Source organism: Portunus trituberculatus, chromosome 41 (assembly GCF_017591435.1).
Source record: "Portunus trituberculatus isolate SZX2019 chromosome 41, ASM1759143v1, whole genome shotgun sequence".
In the NCBI taxonomy this organism is placed as follows: Eukaryota; Metazoa; Arthropoda; class Malacostraca; order Decapoda; family Portunidae; genus Portunus; species Portunus trituberculatus.
In genome coordinates, this window is record NC_059295.1 from 21055941 (window position 1) to 21079264 (window position 23324).

At 40.7% G+C, this 23324-nt stretch overlaps 3 protein-coding genes across 5 annotated transcripts in view; 1 reads left to right on the forward strand and 2 right to left on the reverse strand.

Moving 5' to 3' along the window:
* The window catches only part of LOC123516985 (alpha-(1,6)-fucosyltransferase-like), a 32577-nt gene extending 28779 nt beyond the window's left edge, over positions 1 to 3798 (reverse strand). For all 3 annotated transcript variants that reach the window (XM_045276790.1, XM_045276789.1, XM_045276791.1), the window contains exon 1: positions 3197 to 3798. The gene's annotated coding sequence lies outside the window, so the exon portion shown is untranslated. The remainder of the gene's footprint in view (positions 1 to 3196) is intronic.
* Positions 3799 to 5626: 1828 nt separating this feature from the next.
* Positions 5627 to 23324, reverse strand: part of LOC123516747 (organic cation transporter protein-like) — a 58140-nt gene continuing 40442 nt past the window's right edge. Inside the window, exons 5-13 of the mRNA XM_045276354.1 lie at positions 22538 to 22641; positions 21675 to 21829; positions 21075 to 21243; positions 12532 to 12670; positions 11463 to 11659; positions 11214 to 11374; positions 8012 to 8076; positions 7290 to 7409; positions 5627 to 6662 (exon numbers count right to left, since the gene is read on the reverse strand). Of these exons, the coding sequence (XP_045132289.1) occupies positions 6399 to 6662; positions 7290 to 7409; positions 8012 to 8076; positions 11214 to 11374; positions 11463 to 11659; positions 12532 to 12670; positions 21075 to 21243; positions 21675 to 21829; positions 22538 to 22641 (1374 nt within the window). The 3' untranslated portion in view covers positions 5627 to 6398. The remainder of the gene's footprint in view (positions 6663 to 7289; positions 7410 to 8011; positions 8077 to 11213; positions 11375 to 11462; positions 11660 to 12531; positions 12671 to 21074; positions 21244 to 21674; positions 21830 to 22537; positions 22642 to 23324) is intronic.
* LOC123516750 overlaps positions 9700 to 23324 on the forward strand; it is a 116603-nt gene continuing 102978 nt past the window's right edge. Inside the window, exon 1 of the mRNA XM_045276361.1 lies at positions 9700 to 9820. The gene's annotated coding sequence lies outside the window, so the exon portion shown is untranslated. The remainder of the gene's footprint in view (positions 9821 to 23324) is intronic.

The window sequence follows — 23324 nt, forward strand, 5'->3', positions numbered from 1 at the left end:
TGGGGATAGAAATAGTGAAGACTGTTGCCATTAATCTTCTGACTTATAGACCCTTCCTAATGTCAATAAAATCGTCTAATTGTACCAAAAACTCAAAGTAAAAATGCGTCCCAGTACTGCAGGGTTTAATCAAAGTTTCTATCTTGGTAGCAGTACATTGTATGTACGCTAATCTTACTATGCAATAGAATTAAAACTGACTATCTCTAACTAGCAGGTCAATAGGTTAAATGTTATCAAGAATAGTATTTTCTGTTCCTACTGCATGTAATCTTAACTAGAACCGTCTGTCCTAAGAATCTCGACTCCACAGACCGTGCCTGATTTATGTACTGATTGTTAATCTGTCTGGATACTTTATAAATTGCAATACAACTTTACTTACTTACTTACTCACTTACTTACTTACTTACTTAGTTACTTAATTACTTAGACACACACACACACACACACACACACACACACACACACACACACACACACACACACACACACACAGAATGAAGCAAGAACTCATCAGAAAGGATAGAGTAATGATAGTCGGAGACTTTAATTGTAAAGAAATAGTGTGGGAAGATTACGAAGTGGTGAACGGTGGTGAGTGGGCAGAGGAATTGTTAAAGGTAGCAACAAATAACTTGATGACACAGTGGGTGAGATCACCAACAAGGTGCAGGGGACAAGATGTTGCAGCAAGGTTGGATTTGGTATTTACCAGGGCATCTCTAAAAGAGGAAATTGAACATAAATGTCCCTTGGGAGAAGCGATCATGATGTCCTCCTAAGCTTTGAGCTGGATACGGAATTAAGCACGAATAAGATTGTGGAACGCAGTGAGGAAAAATTAAATTATATTAGGGCAAATTATAACCATATAAGGGAGTTCTTTAATGAAATTGACTGGTCCGTGGTATACCAGGAAAGGGATATGCAATTGAAATACGATAAATTTATGGATTTGTATAACTCTGCTGTGAAAAAGTTTGTGCCATATTACAGAAAGAGGACTTTAAATAATAAACAGTGGTTTAATAGAAATTGTGAAGAAGCAAAAAAGAACAAAGAAAAGGCATGGAAGAAACTTAAGAAAAACAGTGATGTATTATCAAGAGAAGTTTACAAAACAGCAAGGAATAGATATGTTGAAGTAAGGAGAACAGCACAGAAGGAATATGAACAGAGGGTGGTGGAAAACTGTGATAGTGACCCAAAAATGTTTTACAAATTCATAAATGGAAAACTAAATATAAGGGAGGCAATAGAAAAGGTAAAAACGGGAAGAAGTATATGAGGATGCTGGAGATATAGCTGAAATTTTGAACGACAACTTTTGCAAAGTGTTTACAAAGGAGGAGCATTTTATGGGAGGAAGGCCTACGGAAATAAAGCAAATGCAGGACATCATGGTTACTAAGGAAGATGTAAGGAAAATTATAAGCAATCTGGATATTAATAAATCAATGGGGCCTGATGGCATATCTGGGAGGTTGCTAAATGAATGTAAGGATCAATTGTTGAACCCCATATTTGATATTGTGGAAACCTCCATACGAACAGGATTAGTCCCGAAAGAGTGGAAAAGAGCTGACATTGTGCCTATATATAAGAATGGTAGTAGAATGGAACCGCTAAATTATAGACCAGTATCGTTGACTAGTATATTGTGCAAGGTATGTGAAGAAGTAATTAAAGCTAAGTGGAGTGAGTATCTAGAAAGTGAAAACATTCTGAGTGAAAGGCAGTTTGGTTTCAGAAAAGGAAGATCGTGTATCCAATTTATTATGTTTTTATTCAAGAGTGACTGACATACTACAACATAGAGAGGGATGGGTGGATGCTATCTACCTGGACTTGAGAAAGGCCTTTGATAAAGTACCACACAATAGACTGATGTGGAAACTAAAGAAGATTGGAGGAGTAAATGATAAACTAGCAAAATGGATGGAAAATTACTTAATGGGAAGAGAAATGAGAACAGTGGTGAGAGGAAGGAAGTCCGAGTGGAAGAAGGTAACCAGTGGAGTTCCACAAGGGTCAGTGCTTGGTCCCATCATGTTTTTGATTTATGTTAATGATATGCCAGTAGGAATTGACAGTTACATGAACATGTTTGCGGACGATACTAAAATTATGAGGAGAGTAAAGAATGTGGAAGATTGTAACAAGTTACAGGAAGATCTTGATAAAATATATGAGTGGAGTAAGGAGTGGCAGATGGAATTTAATATAGACAAGACCCATGTTATGAAAATGGGAAGAAGTAGATACAGACCAAACTGGGATTACAGGCTGGGTGATGAGAAAATTAAAGAGACCAATGAGGAGAAAGACTTAGGAGTAACCGTGCAAAACACTTTGTCACCGGAGAAACACATTAACAAGATTTTTTGGAAAACATATAACATGCTTCAAAATATTGGCCTTGCATTCCACTACCTAGATGAAGGAATGATGAAGAAGATATTATGTACCTTAATAAGACCCCAGTTAGAATATGCAGCTTGTGTCTGGTCACCGCATATGAAGAAAAATGTGAAGAAGGTAGAAAGGGTACAGAGGCTGGCAACAAGGATGGTACCAGGACTCAGGGAGTTAGACTATGAGGAAAGACTGAGGAAGCTGGGGCTGACCACATTAGAAGAGAGAAGAACAAGAGGAGACATGATAACTATGTATAAATTGGTGAACAAGATTGACATACTGGACAGAGAGTTGATAAAGGTGACCACAAGTAATCATCTCCGAGGACATGGAAAAAGCTAATAAAAGACATCTGTCTAAATGACGTGAGAAAATACAGTTTCCGCATCGTAGCAATGATAAGTGGAATAAACTGAGCAGTGATGTCGTTGACGCGGTGTGTGTCAATCAGATGAAAGAGAGATATGACAGGAATGGACAAGGAGACAGGACACAGAGAGCTTAGCTCGGGCCCTGTAATACGCAAATAGGTAAATACAAATAGGTAAATACACACACAACACACACACACACACACACACACACACACACACACACACACACACACACACGTAGCTATCACACATAGGTGTTTCTAAAGGCATCTATTAGATTCGATTCATTCGCTAAGGTAACAAGAAAAGGTAGACACATTCTGGTTCAACGTAACTGTACATGACGAACTGGTGCGTTGAGTAGAACAAACAAACAAAAATGGTCAGATGGTAGTAATTACCTGTCCAGGGTCGAATTATTTGATGGTGTGACTTGTTCTTCACAACACTGGACAAAACAGGATAATGAAGACAGTGTTGCTAGAAGAGGATTACAGTCAGAAGTAGGCAATGAGTAGTGGGCATTGCAGAGGCGAGCCGTGTGACTTGTACGCGATGGGGAAAATGAGGAATACTGACCACACTTTCAATGCCAGGTGTACAATATGATATATGGAGTCAAACAACATGTGTGTGTGTGTGTGTGTGTGTGTGTGTGTGTGTGTGTGTGTGTGTGTGTGTGTGTGTGTGTGTGTGGTAATAAAACTATAAGCCACAAGTGTTTTCTTCCACTGCCACGCAGGAAGGTGGCCGCATTATTTGAACACCTGTTTGTACATGGGAGGTCATCACACGCCTCATCCCCCGCTATCTTTGTAAATTGTTACTTCTTCACTGCGGCCACCTGATCTTTGTCCGCCCACCTCATGATCTCTCTCTTCAACGTCCACAATGGTTTCACACACACACACACACATACACACACACACACACACACACACACACACACACACACACACACACACACACACACACACACACACACACACACACACACACACACACACACACACACACACACACACACACACAGGCACGCACGCACACACACACACACACACACACACACACACACACACACACACCGCGTAGTGTAGTGGTTAGCACGCTCGACTCACAATCGAGAGGGCCGGGTTCGAGTCCCGGTAAGCGGCGAGGCAAATGGGCAAGCCTCTTAATGTGTAGCCCCTGTTCACCTAGCAGTAAATAGGTACGGGATGTAACTCGAGGGGTTGTGGCCTCGCTTTCCCGGTGTGTGGAGTGTGTTGTGGTCTCAGTCCTACCCGAAGATCGGTCTATGAGCTCCGAGCTCGCTCCGTAATGGGGAAGACTGGCTGGATGACCAGCAGATGACCGAGGTGAATTACAAACACGCACACACACACACGAAAAAAATATATCGAAGTCCTAAGAAATAAGCATTTATGCATGACAATAATATTAATTACATCTAATAAGCATAAACATTTATAATGAATAGCTAACGACCGCTGCCGCCTAGCGCTCAGAAGGCTTTATAATTCAGTTTTTATATGGTGTCACCATTATATATATATATATATATATATATATATATATATATATATATATATATATATATATATATATATATATATATATATATATATATATATATATATATATATATATATATATATATATATATATATATATATATATATATATATATATATATATATATATATATATATATATATATATATATATATATATATATATATATATATATATATATATATATATATATATATATATATATATATATATATATATATATATATATATATATATATATATATATATATATATATATATATATATATATATATATATATATATATATATATATATATATATATATATATATATATATATATATATATATATATATATATATATATATATATATATATATATATATATATATATATATATATATATATATATATATATATATATATATATATATATATATATATATATATATATATATATATATATATATATATATATATATATATATATATATATATATATATATATATATATATATATATATATATATATATATATATATATATATATATATATATATATATATATATATATATATATATATATATATATATATATATATATATATATATATATATATATATATATATATATATATATATATATATATATATATATATATATATATATATATATATATATATATATATATATATATATATATATATATATATATATATATATATATATATATATATATATATATATATATATATATATATATATATATATATATATATATATATATATATATATATATATATATATATATATATATATATATATATATATATATATATATATATATATATATATATATATATATATATATATATATATATATATATATATATATATATATATATATATATATATATATATATATATATATATATATATATATATATATATATATATATATATATATATATATATATATATATATATATATATATATATATATATATATATATATATATATATATATATATATATATATATATATATATATATATATATATATATATATATATATATATATATATATATATATATATATATATATATATATATATATATATATATATGAGAATCACTCAATTAACCATCCCCATTTCATGGGTCTATACAAAGTTTCGAGCAGTTAAGATGTTTACTGCTAAGTAAAAACGGCCAGAGCATGCCACCGCCACTACCACCTTCACCATCACAGGGAAAGGAATAACAATTTCCCATTCATTTGGTGTGAAACTTTAATCAAATTGATCACAGAAATGCAATGCCTCTTCAGATGAGCGAGATGAGACTGCCCACCACTCTGTTCATTCCATCACGGGCCGGTTGCACCTTGTGTGCTAACACGTATTGTCTTATCATCTCTTTCTTATCAATAGAAGTCTCACCGCCACTGACAGAGCTGAGTTGGAGGAGATTGGCACTGCAGTGGATGAAGACAAGATGAGGCAATATGGCGTGTCAAGGGGTACTGAGGCTTCATATATGCATGTATATATATGACTAATAGACAGATATGCATTTCTAGGTAAAATTCGTTTCAAAGTGCTTCGGCTTTGATTAATCAATTCTGTTAAAACTCTTAACATAAACTTGTTGCAGAGAAGTGTGCTCGTATTAGGACAGCCTCCTTTACTGAATGCTTTGAATGCTTTGATGGGATATATTATTTGCTGAACACAATAGCTCCACCACCCACCCATCTGTTATTTTTCATTTTGTTGTCGAAAACTGTGTAGAATCCTTTATTGTAGTGAAAATAAAGAATTTGTCTGAGACTATAGACAAGTTAAGTTTGTGCGGCACTGCGTGACTGGTACAGTATGTATACCTAAATGACCTCACATGACAGTGCAGACAAAGATGAGTTCAGCAATAGTGATGAATTATAATGAAGTAAAAATGAAGCATAGGGAAGAAAAATGTAGAATATATGAGCGTCAAACTGTGGGCGTTCGTTTTACAAGAAAATGAAGAAATCAACAACTGCATCTATTCCGCTGTCGCGCTACTAGAAACTGTGCCATTTTTCACTGAACACAACTCCCGCCCGCCATCATGTGTGTATGCCAGATTCTCTGCGCCGGCAGCTTTAGATTTATTCTTGAACTTGCCCTCCCTCCATCGGTTGTCCACGTCTTGGAGGTTCTCGGGCAGCGGTTTCTTTCTGGTCTCCGGGAGCAACGGCATTAGGAGGCTGATAAATATACCAGAGCAGCCGAATACGACTCCAGGGGCCCAGCTATTTACTTTTGCCTGTTGAGGGAAAACGAGAATATCAAAGAAGGCAGAAGGCTATGTACACTGTAATTACCTGCACGTTTGTTTGTTTGTTTGATCTGCTGCAGTCTCTGACGAGACAGCCAGACGTTACCCTACGGAACGAGCTCAGAGCTCATTATTTCCGATCTTCGGATAGACCTGAGACCAGGCACACAACACACACCGGGACAACAAGGTCACAACTCCTCGATTTTCATCCCGTACCTACTCACTGCTAAGTGAACAGGGGCTACACGTGAAAGGAGACACACCCAAATATCTCCACCCGGCGGGGAATCGAACCCCGGTCCTCTGGCTTGTGAAGCCAGCGGTCTAACCACTAAGCTACCGGGCGTGTGTGGTATGATTGTGTTCTGGTGATATATTCAAGTAACAGACAAATATATATTCAAGTAACAGACGAATTATTTACTGGAGATTTCTACGCGTTTAGATAAACATTCAGTACACTCAATATGGTTGGTGGCTCATCCCACAATTTCCGTAACAGGGCATTTCGAGAAGTGAAATGCCAGGATGTAATGTGGAGTCAGGACATGAGACTGACATTAGTGTTGTTCAGTGACCTTAATGAAGAGGCCCTTAAAAAACATAACTCACCAGGTTGGTGGTGATGAGCGGGGCGCACATGTACCCAAGATTCCCGGCAAGGTTGACGAAAGCAAAGCCTCTCGCGCGAGCCAGTGTCGGGTAAAGTTCGGGCACATACACAAAATTGACCTGATGAAACAAAGAAACAATTAAATAAAGAAAACAAAACTGTTACCTTATTTATTCATTCATCATTATTTTTGTTCTTATATACGTGAGTCATTTGTACATCTGTGTTTCCGTGGCACATTCTGCACCACGTGATCATACTATAAGTATAGTAAGTGTAACTCCAAGGGTGATAAACAAGACTTCAACAAGTGTGTGTGTGTGTTCACTGTTTGATCTGCTGCAGTCTCTGACGAGACAGCCAGACGTTACCCTACGGAACGAGCTCAGAGCTCATTATTTCCGATCTTGGGATAGGTCTGAGACCAGGCACACACCACACACCGGGACAACAAGGTCACAACTCCTCGATTTACATCCCGTACCTACTCATTGCTAGGTGAACAGGGGCTACACGTGAAAGGAGACACACCCAAATATCTCCACCCGGCCGGGGAATCGAACCCCGGTCCTCTGGCTTGTGAAGCCAGTGCTCTAACCACTGAGCTACCGGGCCGTGTGTGTGTGTGTGTGTGTGTGTGTGTGTGTGTGTGTGTGCAGATACATTTTTAGCAATGAGTGAACCAAAGATAGAGGGACGAAGAGTGCCAGTACATACTGACCTGGAAGGCGCCGGCCACCAGCAGGAAGCCGACCATGACCAGCACCCACTTGACCCACGAGTATTCTGTAACGAGAACACACACCTTAGCAATGATTTTTGTTCACTCATTTGTTTACCTATTTGTATTTTTGAAGGGTTGGAATTCGTTATGTCTTCTATGTTCTAGTACATCCACCTTTTCTGTATTTGTTAACCTTTTCCATATATCATGTCTATGTGCGCAAAGAACAGCTTGCTCTAGTGAGACTTCAGAGTCATTCTAAATCTATAAATTCATCCTTTTGTTCACCTTTCACCTATATAGGATCACCTTGTTTACTACTCTTTGCCTCTCTTTCCAGTTATTCTAGATTTTTTTCACATGTTTTGATTACTTCTTATTGTATGTGGATATTTATTTCATTGGTGTGTGTGTGTGTGTGTGTGTGTGTGTGTGTCAGGCGGTGGCGTAGTGGATAAGGTGGTGAGCGTGGGATCGGGCAGACGTCCATGCGTAGTTCGAATCCCACCACGGACCGCCTTGATACGTTGCCATTTGTCGAGTGGTTTAAAGTTACCTATACATGTCACCATGATACCCAGGTTTCGAGGTGGTTACACCAAAGATACGCTTGGGTGGTGATATGGGCCCAGATATGGGTACCACTATAAAGAAAATTGCCTGCGCTTCCCATACTCTTGAAATATAACAACAGGCGCTATGGACCACAATATATAAAAAAGAAATAAATCTCATATATCATTCCTTCTTCATCAAAGTACCCCGCATTCTCTCTCTCTCTCTCTCTCTCTCTCTCTCTCTCTCTCTCTCTCTCTCTTTTCAATCAATCAAAATACCTTTCGGTTCCTTTTTTCCTCTTCTCCCGTGAGACAACATCTTTCCCTAGAGACTTCACAGGTCACATTTCTTTTTCTCCTTCTGATTGGCCAAGTTCTGCCACCTGATTGGTTAGTTCTTTCTACTTCTCAATGGCCCAAAGCTGTCCATCTCAGCTCTCCCATACGCCACCTCTATTTTCTGTTTTTCCTTTTCTTGATCAGGTTACGTTCACATAAATAAGCTACCCGCTCGGACTCTTATTCCTGCACTCACTCCACTGTAAAAATGAAGGGTACAATGCAGGTAGATTTGATACAAAGGGATATAACGTCACAGATGTATTTGTTCTTTGTGTAATGTTAACTATATTTTTCTGGATACGGCATGAGATAGGGGTACCCAAAAAGTATCCTCTTTAGCCCATAAATTCGTGAAAAGCTTCAAATGGACGTAAAATATTTCATATATACATATAACTAAACAAGAGCGTAACTTAAATATTTCAAGCGGTCTATGGCAATCATCGATGAATGAATTGCCAGTTGTCACTTTTCCGTGTCGTATAGTAATGACAAGGACGGAGTTCAATGACGGTGGAATTTGCGTGACTGCAGAAAATTTCGCTGATTTGAAATATAAACACAAAGACACAACTTGAAGAGAATAGAGAAGACTGAATAACGAGAAGACATGAAATGAAATGACTACTTGAATTGCAGTCAACATCTGCCTGAATCAACTTGTAGAGCAATCCTACAACCACAACACGGCAAGTTGTCGCATGTTCATCATTGTATGTCATAAGGTATTTTGAAGCTATTAACGCTCGTTATGTGTATATTGAAGTGTGTGTCTGTGGGCGACAGCATTGGAACTTCATGGCGGACGGGTTCAGGCAGCAGCGGCGCGGTGGCCGTGGCGTCACGCTTTACTGTGGAAGAAACTCTCCTGATTGAGGCGTGTGTTACTCTACTGCTTTCCTAGAAGGTAACGTGAATGTTTGTGTCATATATTGGGCAGTTCAGGATCACATTAATTGTTATTGCGATTGTCGCCATTGAGTCTGCTATGTAGCGTACTTACTGCTACGCTGTGACAGCCGCAGGGTGGCAGGGTGGCCCGCATGGTGTACCGTGTAACCTACTGTGTGTGAGGCGGTACCGACAATGGACCCTGGTGCACCTTGTAACTTGTTGTACCTCCAGTATTGTGTTCTGATGGTGGTGTATTGGTGATATACTAGTGAAGATAGCGACGGTAGTGTACTGGAGATAATGATGGTAGTTGTGGTGGTAGTGAAGATAGTGATTGCGGTGGTAGTTAACTATATAAGTTATCTTAAAAGTTGTGTACTCAGTTATCTTTCTCTCTGGTTTAATACCTGCTTGCACAGTACAACAGTTTACTGAGGTATTGATATATTTTTGGTGGTTTCTTGCTTGTTTGATTGATATTATTGAAAATTGAGTAAAAGAGATTTGTGTGTCACCTTTCAGTCTGCAAGTGAGGCTGAGCTGTGTGCAAGGTTACTAGCTTACTAGCTAGCCTGTTGGAGCATGGGAGCTGCCCTGTAACTCCACGGCAGAGCTGTCTAACCTTTCCAATTATAATTGCTGCTAGGTGAACAGGGGCTGCACATTAAGAGGCTTACCCATTTGCCTCGCCGCGCTCGGGACTCGAACTCGGGCCTTTTCGGTTTTGTGTGTGTGTGTGTGTGTGTGTGTGTCGTCTGTTGGTTACCTAGCCAGCCTTTCCCCTACGGAAAGAGCTTAGAGCTCGTAGTGATCGATCTTCGGGTAGGACTGAGACCACATCACTACGCTGTGTGTGTGTGTGTGTGTGTATAATTCACCACCACGGTCGTCTGCTGATCACCCAGCATGTCTTCCCCATTACGGAGCGAGCTCATAGCTCATAGACCGATCTTCGGGTAGGACTGAGACCACAACACACTCCACACACTGGGAAAGCGAGGTCACAAGTCCTCGAGTTACATCCCGTACCTATTGGCTGCTAGGTAAGCAGGGGGTGCACATGAAGAGGCTTGCCCATTTGCCGCGCCGCCTCCCAGGACTCGAACCCGGATCCTCTCGATTGTGAGCCTTTCTCCTACGGAAAGAGCTCAGGGCTCAATTCTACTGACTGATCTTCGGATAGGACTGAGACCACACCACATTCCACACACCGTGTCAGCGAGGCCACACTTCGAGTTACATCCCGTACTTATTTACTGCTAGGTGAATAGGGGCTACACATCAAGATGCTCGCCCATTTACTTTGTCGTATCCGGGATTCGAACCCCGACCCTCTCGGTTGTGAGCCGAGTGTGCGTGTGTCACAAGCATGCCATAAATATATAATGTACTACATATATAGTTACCATTAGGAACGACGAGCTCCAGCAGAAGCAGGGCGCCTCCAACAAAGAGTTCCGTGGCGATCATAACACGGCGTCCCAGGAAAGCAGTAGCAGGTGTGGAGAGTATAATCGAACCACAGTCCATCACTCCTGTCATTGCCACATACAGGAAAGGGTCGTTGCTGCAGATAGTGAGAATACCATTGTCAACAACAACCAAGAAACAATGACCAGTAGGTGTGAAAATGCATGGAAAACGAACTAGCTTGCCTGGAGAAGTTGTTGGCGTTGATGGCCAGACCAAGGTAAACAAAACTCTGGAAGAACCAGATGATCGGCGAGACGATGAGAATGGCTCTCATGCCTGGACTTCGGAAGTACTCCATCATTTCATGAAGGCCGCTCATGCACTTGGCGTACATGGAAGCGGACATTTCCGAATTCTCTGAACATTTCTTTTTGCTCCCCTGAAAGAAGAAGAAGAAGAAAAAAAAATGTATATGTCATTGCAACATTGCTCTCAGCAAATATCATTCTTTATCATATCATGAAAAAAGTTGACTTTACGTTTACGTTCACGTTTACTTTGATGTGGATATGTGAGATACTGCCTCAGATATACTATATTCATTCATATGCATTTCAGTACCCGTTTCAAAGCTTCAACAGTCCTTCATTATCGTCGCACTGCGTTGATGTTAATGCACTGAACCTTATGTTTCGTTTAATGATACAAAGATAAAACAGAAGAGAAAGTTTGTGCTTGCCAGTTTTTAGCGATACAATAAACGCTAGCAATATACGTAAATGAGGTGATGACGCTGCAGCAATTTAGAATGAGTATATTTAGCACTGGGATCAGTATGAAAGTAAGGTGTTTCTGAGATTCAGTGGTATATAACGCTGGTATTTTTTTATTTTTTTATTATTTTTGTTTTATAAGTATGGTAGTCAAGGAAGGTATCTTGTACAACTAAGATTCTAGTTACTTGTGAAGCGGTAGTGGTCAAGGTGTGCCAAGAAAGCAAGACTAGAACTGCTGTAGTATTAATGTTATAAAGCAATACAACAGAGGTACGAAAAGCGACCACCAGAATATCGGGGTTCTCACCACCCTCGTCTCTCTTCTCATCTCCTTCCTTCTTTGCATGGTATTTTTTCCGCAGCTCATAACAGTACTAATCGGTGAAAGGTAACGCAAAGAAAATCTAGCAAGTGCAAAAGGAATATGAATCTGTCTATGATTTGATGCACTGTATATTCACAAAATTATTCGTAAGCATACCTACAAGTTTCTAAAGACTAATATGTTACAAAGTGCAAAACGAGCAACACTTACCAGTGCAATCTTTTCCACAATTGTGGATAGATCACCATTAATCTTTGCTTTGTTTAGTCTGACGGCTCTCTGTAGTATGGTGTAAGCTTCCTTGCTTCGGTTTTGTTGTAGCAGCCACCGCGGTGACTCGTCCGCAATGCTGCAGACAGCAGGAGGAAAGTCTCAGCTGTGAGTTGTACGAACTATCGCTAAGTTTTTTTTTTTTTTTTTTTTTACATTACAAGGGCACTGGCCAAGGGAAAACAAAGTGTTGGAAAAAAAAAATCCCGCTGGTTGCCAGGCCCTGTTAAGAGGAAAGTAGGAGAAAGAGAAAAAACAAAAAAAATCTAAAAGGAGGGTCCAGTTAACGTAAGAGGTGTCTTGACACTCCTCTTTTGAAAGAGTTTAAGTCATAGGCAGGTGGAAATACAGACACAGGTAGAGAGTTCCAGAGTTTACCAGTGTAGGGAATGAAGGAGTGAAGATACTGGTTAACTCTTGCATTAGGAAGATGGACAGAATAGGGATGAGAAGAAGTAGAGAGTCTTGTGCAGCGAGGCCGCAGGAGGGGGAAGGCATGCAGTTAGCAAGTTCAGAAGAGCAGACAGCATGAAAACAGCGGTAGAAGACAGATAAAGATGCAACATTGCGGCGGTGACTTAAAGAATCAAGACAGTCAGTTAGAGGAGAAGAGTTGATAAGACGAAAAGCTTTAGATTCCACCTTGTTTAGTAAAGCTGTGTGTGGATCCCCCAGACATGAGAGCCATACTCCATACACGGGCGGATAAGGCCCTGTACAGAGCAAGCAGCTGGGAGGGAGAGAAAATGGACGAAGACGCCACAGGACACCTAACTTCTTGGAAGCTGATTTAGCAAGAGTAGAGATGTGAAATTTCCAGTTTAGATTTTTAGTGAAGGATAGACCGAGTGTGTTTAATGTAGAGGAGAGGGAAGTTGAGTGTTATTGAAGAAGAGAGGATAGTTGTCTGGAAGGTTATGTCGAGTAGATAGTTGTAGAAATTGAGTTTTTGAGGCATTGAACAAAACCAGGTTTTCTCTGCCCCAATCAGAAACAAGTGAAAGATCAGAAGTTAGGCGTCCTATAGCATCTCGCCTTGAGTCATTTAATTGTTGTTGGGTTGGGCGTCTGTTGAACGCTGTTGAATAATGCAAGGTGGTATCATCAGCATAGGAGTGGATAGGGCATTGAGTCAGATTTAGGAGATCATTGATGAATAATAGAAAGAGAGTGGGTGATAGGACAGAACCCTGTGGAACACCACTGTTGATAGTTTTAGGGAAGAACAGTGACCGTCTACTACAGCAGCAATAGAACGATCGGAAAGGAAACTGGAGATGAAGGTACAGAGAGAAGGATAGAATCCGTAGGAGGGTAGTTTAGAAATTAAAGATTTGTGCCAGACTCTATCGAAGGCTTTCGATATGTCAAGGCCGACAGCAAAGGTTTCACCGAAGTCCCTAAAAGAGGATGACCAAGATTCAGTTAGGAAAGTAAGAAGATCACCAGTAGATCTGCCTTTACGGAAACCATACTGGCAATCAGAGAGAAGGTTGTGAGCTGATAGATGCCTCATTATCTTCCTATTAAGGATAGACTCAAAGGCTTTAGAAAGGCAGGAAATCAAAGCTATAGGGCGGTAGTTAGAAGGATTGGAGTGGTCACCTTTTTAGGGACAGGTTGAATGTGAGCAAACTTCCAGCAAGAAGGATAAATAGAAGTAGAGAGACACAGATGAAAGAGTTTGACCAGGCAGTGAGCGAGTTCGGAAGCACAGTTTTGAGAACAACAGGAGGGACTCCATCCGGACCGTAAGCCTTCCGAGAATCAAGGCCAGAGAGGGCCAGGAAAACGTCTTTATAAAGAATTTTAATTTTAGGGATGAAGTAGTCAGAGGGTGGAGGAGTAGGAGGAATATGCCCAGAATCATCCAAAGTTGAGTTGGTAGCAAAGGTTTGAGCGAAGAGTTCAGCTTTAGAAAAGAAGAGACAGCTGTAGAGCCATCTGGATGAAGTAAAGGAGGGAAAGACGAAGAAGTAAAGTTGTTAGAGATATTATTGGCTAGATGCCAGAAATCTCGAGAGGAGTTAGAATTGGAAAGACTTTGACATTTTCTATTGATGAAAGAGTTTTAGTAAGTTGGAGAATAGATTTGGCATGATTACGGGCAGAAATATATAGGGCATGAGTTTCAGCAGTTGGATGGCTACGGAACCGTTTGTGAGCCGCCTCTCTATCATTGACAGCACGAGAACAAGCAGAGTTAAACCAAGGCTTTTTAGCTTTAGGGTTAGAGAAAGTATGAGGAATGTATAGCTCCATGCCAGAGATAATCACCTCTGTTATGCGCTCGGCACAAAGAGAAGGATCTCTGACATGAAAACAATAATCATCCCAAGGAAATCAGAATAGTACTGCCTTAGTTCCTCCCACTTAGCAGAGTTAAAATGCCAGAAGCACCTCCGCTTAGGCGGGTCCTGAGGCTGCACTGGAGTGATAGAACAGGTAACGGAAATTAGATTGTGGTCGGAGGAGCCCAACGGAGAGGAAAGTTTAACAGAGTAAGCAGAAGGGTTGGAGGTTAGGAAAAGATCAAGAATGTTGGGCGTGTCTCCAAGGCGGTCAGGAATACGGGTAGGGAACTGCACTAGCTGCTCTAGGTCATGAAGGATAGCAAAGTTGAAGGTTTGTTCACCAGGTTGGTCAGTGAAAGAAGATGAAAGCCAAAGCTGGTGGTGAACATTGAAATCCCTAAAATGGAGATCTCAGCAAAAGGAAAGTGAGATAAGATGTGCTCCACCTTGGAAGTCAAATAGTCAAAGAATTTTACATAGTCAGAGGAATTAGGTGAGAGGTATACAGCACAGATGAATTTAGTTAGAGAGTGACATTGAAGTCTTAGCCAGATGGTAGAAAATTCTGAAGATTCAAGATTGTGGGCACGAGAGCAAGTGGTGTCGTTACGCACGTATGCGCAACATCCAGCTTTGGATTGAAAATGAGGATAGAGCAAGTAGGAGGGAACAGAAAAGGGCTGCTGTCAGTAGTCACAGACAACTGTGTTTCGGTTAGGAAGAGAAGATGAGGTTTAGTAGAGGAGAGGTGGTGTTCCACAGATTGAAAATTAGAACGAAGGCCACGAATGTTGCAGAAATTGATAGTGAAAGTATTAGATGAAGTGTCAAGACACCCAAGGTCGACAGCAGAGGGCAGTCCGACCTGGGGACATTTATGGTCCCTCCCAGAGGGGACTCCGAGGCAGGGCGTGGTGAAGCCATTATTAAATTTTGATTTGAAGAGAGTGTAAAAGTGTAAGGTGTTGTAGTGTAGTGTAGGAAGTAGTAGAAGTTGTCTTTAGAGGGCAGGCTGCAGCTGCTCAATTGTATAAATGAGACCACAAAGGGAACCGGGAAGAGAGGACACGGGGAATCACTCAGTCTGCAGCACTGCCTACATCCCCGTAAGTACCTCTCCTGGAGTATTCCACCGGGCGGCAGGTGACTACTGCCTACTCCAGTAATACGTACGACAAGCGCACTCTATGCACATGAAACCTCTCCTTAATAAAACTTTAGAAATTATCCCAATAGCACACACACACACACACACAAACACACACACACACACACACGCCCGGTAGCTCAGTGGTTAGAGCGCTGGCTTCACAAGCCAGAGGACCGGGGTTCGATTCCCCGGCCGGGTGGAGATATTTGGGTGTGTCTCCTTTCACGTGTAGCCCCTGTTCACCTAGCAGTGAGTAGGTACGGGATGTAAATCGAGGAGTTGTGACCTTGTTGTCCCGGTGTGTGGTGTGTGCCGGGTCTCAGGCCTATCCGAAGATCGGAAATAATGAGCTCTGAGCTCGCTCCGTAGGGTAACGTCTGGCTGTCTCGTCAGAGACTGCAGCAGATCAAACAGTGAACACACACACACACACACACACACACACACACACACACACACACACACACACACACACACACACACACACACCACGTAGTGTAGTGGTTAGCAAGCTCGACTCACAATCGAGAGGGCCGGGTTCGAGTCCCGGCGCGGCGAGGCAAATGGGCAAGCCTCTTAATGTGTGGCCCCTGTTCACCTAGCAGTAAATAGGTACAGGATGTAACTCGAGGGGTTGTGGCTTCGCTTTCCCGGTGTGTGGAGTGTGTTGTGGTCTCAGTCCTACCCGAAGATCGGTCTATGAGCTCTGAGCTCGCTTCGTAATGGGGAAGACTGGCTGGGTGACCAGCAGACAACCGTGGTGAATTACACACACACACACACACACACACACACACACACACACACCTATGGTTCCTATGGATCTTATGGAGATAGTTGAAGGCAGTAGCTTATGCCCGTGGTCACGCTGTTGCGCCACCACCAGTATAACCCGTCTGCTCGTCTCTGTGCCAACTGGTCTAATATGCTGTTACCGACAGCGCTGAGGTGGTAATATGTCAGTTTGGGTTGATCAGGTATTGTTCGTAAGAATTTGTTGAGCTTAATTTTAAAACTTTCAAGACTGTTCTTGTGAATCACGCAAGCTTCTGGGCAGTGCATTAAACAGAAGTGGTCCTCTTGTAGCAAAGGCATTTGCTTTTAGTGTCGTGTGTGTGTGTACTTTTTCTATGTAACAAAGGCGACCACGTCTTTGATGGATACTAAATCGTATATTCATGTTATTGAGTACTTTTTCAGTCAGTATTTTAAAGATGTACAAAATAATGTACCTTTCTCGCCTTTCGAGTGAGTAGAGGTTGAGCTCACGTAACCTTTCCCAGTAGTCTAATTGTTGGACTGCAGTTATTCTACTGGTGAACGATCGTTGAATTGCTTCTAGTGACTACTTCTCTTCGACTCTCCACGGATTCCGTAGCTGACAACAATACTCTAGTAAGGGTATGACAAAAGATTTGCATAACGTCAGCATTGGAAGAGGTTTTCGTGTCCGGAAAATACGAAGAATCCAGCCAGCCTGACTTCGTGCCTTCTTTATGTATATGTTTGGTAAAGTTTCCGTCACAGCTGAGGGTAATTCCTAGGTCTCTTATATAATCCTTGCTGTCTATTTGGGAACCGTCAGGTGCTGTATATGTGTATTCATCTTCTCTGATTCCTCTAGGATTATACGACATGTGTTCAAATTTGTTGTTATTAAACGACATGTTGCTTTCCTCTGCACAAAGGCCATAAGTAAAGTGATGCCAGATCAGTTTGTAATTTTTCAGTATCAGATGTTGAAGTAACTTCCTATAACACACTGGTGTCATCGGCAAAAGAAGAGACAGACGAATGTAGTACATGCCTGTTGATGTCAGAGATGTGTATTATGAATAGTAAAGACCAAAGGACTGATCCCTGTGGCACCCCACTGGTGACGACCGATGACTGAGATATTGCACCGCCAGCCGCTACGCACTGCTTCCTGTCAGTTAGAAAAGAGTGTAGCCATACCCCGAGCTTTCCAGTAATTCCCATCTGCCTTGTTTTGTGTAGTAAAGTTCCGGGGTCCACCTTGTCAAAAGCTTTTGCAAAGTGAAGGTAAACCACATCAACATTTTTATCATTCTAGTTTTTCTAGAATTGTTTCATTCTGGGCGAATAGTTGTTGGTGTTGGTGTTGGTCTAAGTTCATTCGGTCATTTTTCTCTAGATATGTAGTCATGTCTTTTACTATTATCCTCTCTAAGACCTTAATAATGTGGGAGGTTAAAGCAACTAGTCGATAATTTCTTGCTTCAGCTCTCGACATCCCCCTTGTAAATTGGTGTAATATTGGCACATTTTAATTGCTTTGGTATGATACCAGCCAGCTTCTAAGGAATTTTGATAGAAAATGAGTAAAGGAACGGTCAACTCATTAGCACATCTTTTAAGTAACACCGCCGGGAAGTGGTCAGGAACTGCTCCCGAGTTAGTAGCTACCTTTTTAATTGCTTCTTCTATGATAGTACTGGCTAAATTTATATCCATTAGTTTTTTAGTTTTCATGTGCGGTCAGTGCCTTGATGAAAGAAGTCCATAGGTGAGGCGATTATTTTGTCAGGGTTGCTGAAGACACTATTGTACTAGTGTAGTAGCACTTCAACAATCTCCTGGGGTTCGTTTATGGTTCGGCTGTTTGAGTCAGTCAGTGGGCCGACAACCGCTCTCACTTCTAAGTTGTTTAGCAGCGTGTCTATAGAAATATTTAGGATTGGTTTTGATGCAAGACACGACTCAGCTTATAATTCTTTTCGGTCATTTTCTTGTTCAATGATAATATGTTTCTTTTCGGTGTGATAGTATTCCGGAGTTTTTTTCCTAAGTTTTGTTCTTTTCCGCATCAGAAGTTTCCGATCCTTAGGAATGTTACTCAAGGAGAGGTATTTTTAACGGTACATGTTCCTCTGATATTTCCAAACATTTCCTCATCAGCATGTCATATTGGGATCACAGTCTTTCATGAGTAAATCCCAGTTTATTTCACTGATGTCTCGTTGTATACTTTCCCAGCAGACTGACTCGCTGAGGAAATTCAGTCTGCAGAAATTAGGTGCCTGATGTGTTGCGCTGTGGATATTAACATGTTTATTAGTGGTTAAGTTGGTCTTGAACGTTATGATGTTATGATCCGAGAGATTAGTTTTGTTTACAGTAATGTTATGCAAGAGGTTATCATTGTTTGTCATTACTATGTCTTGTATACTGGCACCTCTTGTGGGAGTGGCACGGGTGTTAGTTGATCAATAAATCTATTTGTTGGGCATGCTGGTGGCCTGTAAATATTTACATACATCCAATCAATATCTTTAATATATAATACCTTGGCATCTGTGTACGAGTTTGATTTTGAGAGGAGAACATTTGTCCTTGCTGAGAATTGATTATGCACATAAGTGACCACACCGCCCTTTTTTCTTTGTTTTGGTCGGTCAGTCCTAAATGACACAAAGTTTGGTATTTTCATTTCTGCTTCTCTGATATCCTCCGTTAGATGTGTTTCCGTCAGAGAGATTATAAGAGCGTTTTCAGTATGTGCCTCTTCTGTGAGTAATTTTATATTTCCTCTGAATTTGTATGGTAAGAAGCCTGCTATATTGAGTGTAATTATTTTATAAAAGTTGCAGGTGGTGTTGTCACCTGTTGCTGCTGGTACCCTTGTAGTGGGTATGTGGGGTCCCACTGACACGGGAATGGTTTCAGTACCTGCAGTATTTGCTGCTAGTCTTGTTGCATCTGCTGCATTTGTTGCAGTAAAGAAGGTACTGTGTCTTCAGCTTGTCTTGCAGTCTGATGCGGAATTCCATTTGCCTATACATTGTGTAGTAGAGGGACTGGTAGTGGTATGGTTGATTAGGTTGGTGGCTGTTTGGCTTGTTGCTGTGTTGTTTTTCCGGTAGTGCCCTTCAAATGTAGCCTTTTGCATTCCATATTCAAACACTCCCGCTTTCTTTCTGACCCATAGCATATTGATGGATGAAAGTAGGTGCAGTCCGTACCTTTTTTACACCCTCGTATTGGGTTACAATTATTTATTTTATACCTGTGACACAAATTAAGGGTTCGCGCATGGGCAATCTCGACCCATTAGGCCATATTTATACGTTATTTTTGTAAAAGTAGCAGACCTTAGATTTTCGTTGGTCACTGGTCTGATTTGCATTACTAGTGCCATCTTTTTGGTACTCGAGGTTTTTGTTTAGTGGTTTTGTAAAGACTATGCATGATAGACAACGCAACGCTTTTATCTTCAGTGTCAGGTTAATTTTTATCATCAGAGTAATTGTTGGCACCATCTTGATCTAATTGTTGTTTCGCCTCCCTCTCCTTTTCCAATATGTCGTATACTTGAGCCAACAACTGGTCGCAATTTTCGCCCATTTGTTTTCTTGCACATTCTTCACATGTGTACTGACACCTTGTATTAAAGAAGTTAACACTGGCATACTGTAGAGAGGGAGGTTTGAGCAGTCGGTGTGAATAAATTTCTTACACTTGCGACACTTTAAACACTCCAGTATACATTGCTTGTTGCATACTGCACACACACACACACACACACACACACACTCGGCCCGGTAGCTCAGTGGTTAGAGCGCTAGCTTCACAAGCCAGAGGACCGGGGTTCGATTCCCCGGCCGGGTGGAGATATTTGGGTGTGTCTCCTTTCACGTGTAGCCCCTGTTCACCTAGGAGTGAGTAGGTACGGAATGTAAATCGAGGAGTTGTGACCTTGTTGTCCCGGTGTGTGGTGTGTGCCTGGTCTCAGGCCTATCCGAAGATCGGAAATAATGAGCTCTGAGCTCGTTCCGTAGGGTAACGTCTGGCTGTCTCGTCAGAGACTGCAGCAGATCAAGCAGTGAATTACACACACACACACACACACACACACACAACGTACTAATAAGAACTCATCTTAAATTTTGAATCATGACAAAAATGAATAAAAAACTTGTTTACTGACGAAAAATTTAGCTAAAATTAAGTGATGTGAAATCTTTACTTCAACATAAATAAATGTAGATTCATCACAACCACCACACACGTGTACTCACAAGGAGAGAGGGATGAGAAGGAGCACGGGGGAGCCGCACGCTAGAAGAAGATTTTGCCATGTTCTGAGGAAGTAGCCAACACCTGCTAAAAACATCATGAAGAGGGAGATGGGCAGCCCCATCAACATGCCCGCTAGGGTTCTTGCTGTTGGTGGGGATCCTTCTAGGGCTGGCGGGAAAAAAAAAAGTTTCAGCCACTGTGGCTCAGGATCACAAGTTTTACAACGCACAGAACAGAATTGCCAGCATGGAAAATAACCTGATGACTAATGGACACAAGAAAATTTTGTTGTTACCTTAACTCAACGGCCGTTCACAATAGCGGTCGTGACACACACACACACACACACACACACACACACACACACACACACACACACACACACACACACACACACACAGACTTTCATTTTAAAGGCCGCTTGTAACATCTGTTTCGAAAACTTTATTTACTTGAATAATTCTCACTAGCATATTCATCATTTAGAGATCATGATGATGGTCAACATCAGTTTTCGATTGTACTGCATGAAGGAAATGGATATCGAAGGAAATGCCGAGTAGTACTGAACGTGTAAAGGTAACTCCGGCACCACATACCCATGTTCCAGCCCGTCACAAGCATGCTTGTGTTGGCGAAGCCCAGTATGACACGCATCAGTAACACCACCTCGTAGAGCGGCACGAAGGCCATTGCCAGAGTCCCTCCTAGGTACAGCACTGCGCCCAACTGAACCGCCCGCAACCGTCCAAACCTAGCAGGCAGTGCGGAGAGGAAGACAATTCATGAGGCTCATGATGATTGTTCGTCAACAACATCTCTCAATGGCTAGGATGGAATTTACTAGAAAAAAAAGTGAAAATGAGAAATAAAAATACAACACCAACTTTCACGATCACAAAGAGCATTACATTCCTTATTCTTTTCTTCATTATTCATTCCTTATCAAAAGCGGACCTTAAATGCTATGCTGCTGTGGTTACTATTCACTGATTGGATGTTTGCCTTTCGGGGCCAGATAAATTGGAGAGTAAACGTCACGGCTTGGCCGCTGACCATCAATATTTTTTCTTGACCTGATAAGCAGAGAAATCCGCCACGGGTATAGTTGTTTTTTAGTTGACAGTGACAAAGTGGAAGTAAAATGTATACTCTCAAAACACCCTCAGGAACAATACAAATGCATGCACATTCGTATTACGTCATTCGATATTATGATAATACCGATGCCAACAGTATTTTGTAGATATTTTTTTCTGTTAATAAAGATATTTGTCTACATTTCCACTCTGAGAAAGAGTATGAAATGCAGAGGAATATTCTGATGGAGTCCTGCACTGCGGCGGCTCCTCAACAGTCATGGTGGTTCCTCCTTGGTGGCAAACATGAGATCGGAGACCATTGATGAGCTTGTAACAGTATACATACATTAAGTAAAAGGTGTTCAGAGATCAAATATTACCTGTCTCCTATGGAGCCTCCGATGACGCTGCCCAGGGCTCCCCCGAATGTGTACGCTATCTGGTAGAACGCCTGCATGTGGAACTCTTCACACACCAGGTGAAACTGTCAAAATCACGAAGGTATGCTCAGCTATAATATCTTACTTTGCTTTACGTAAGGACTAAGAACAAAATTCGCTTTGATATATTCACTCAAAGGGCATAGTTACCACTGTCTGTTATTCAACACTATCATGTTTATTAAAGCATGCTGTGTTTACTGGAAGACATGCTTGTTACATTAAACTTTCTTCCATTAAAACATGATTTAACACAGAACACTTAACTTTGGCAACTGGCATTTAAGCGAGCTGTTTTCTTTTATTCCAAATTTTTGTTGCCTTTTAGCAATACAACTCTTATGGAAAAAGGCACACTTAATAATACCTGCTGTGTTATCTAGAGGAATGCAAATTTTGAAATTTTAAACAATAAGTAACAATGTAGAATGTGTTGGTAGCATAAAAAGTAGTAAATTAAGGTTTACCTCTAGCGTCTAGTCTCTTTCCTCTTATGATTTTTTCGTCTTATCAATTCCTCTCCTCTGACTGACTGTCTTCAGCCTCTTTCTCACCTTTGCAAAGTTGCATATCTTTCTATCTTGTACCTCTGTATTAATGCCAACTGCTCTTCTGATCTTGCTAACTGCATGCCTCCCCTCACCCTTCTGCCCCTGCTGCACAAGACTTTCTGCTTCCTTTCACCCCTATTCTGTCCACCTCTCCAATGTGAGAGGTAACCAGTACT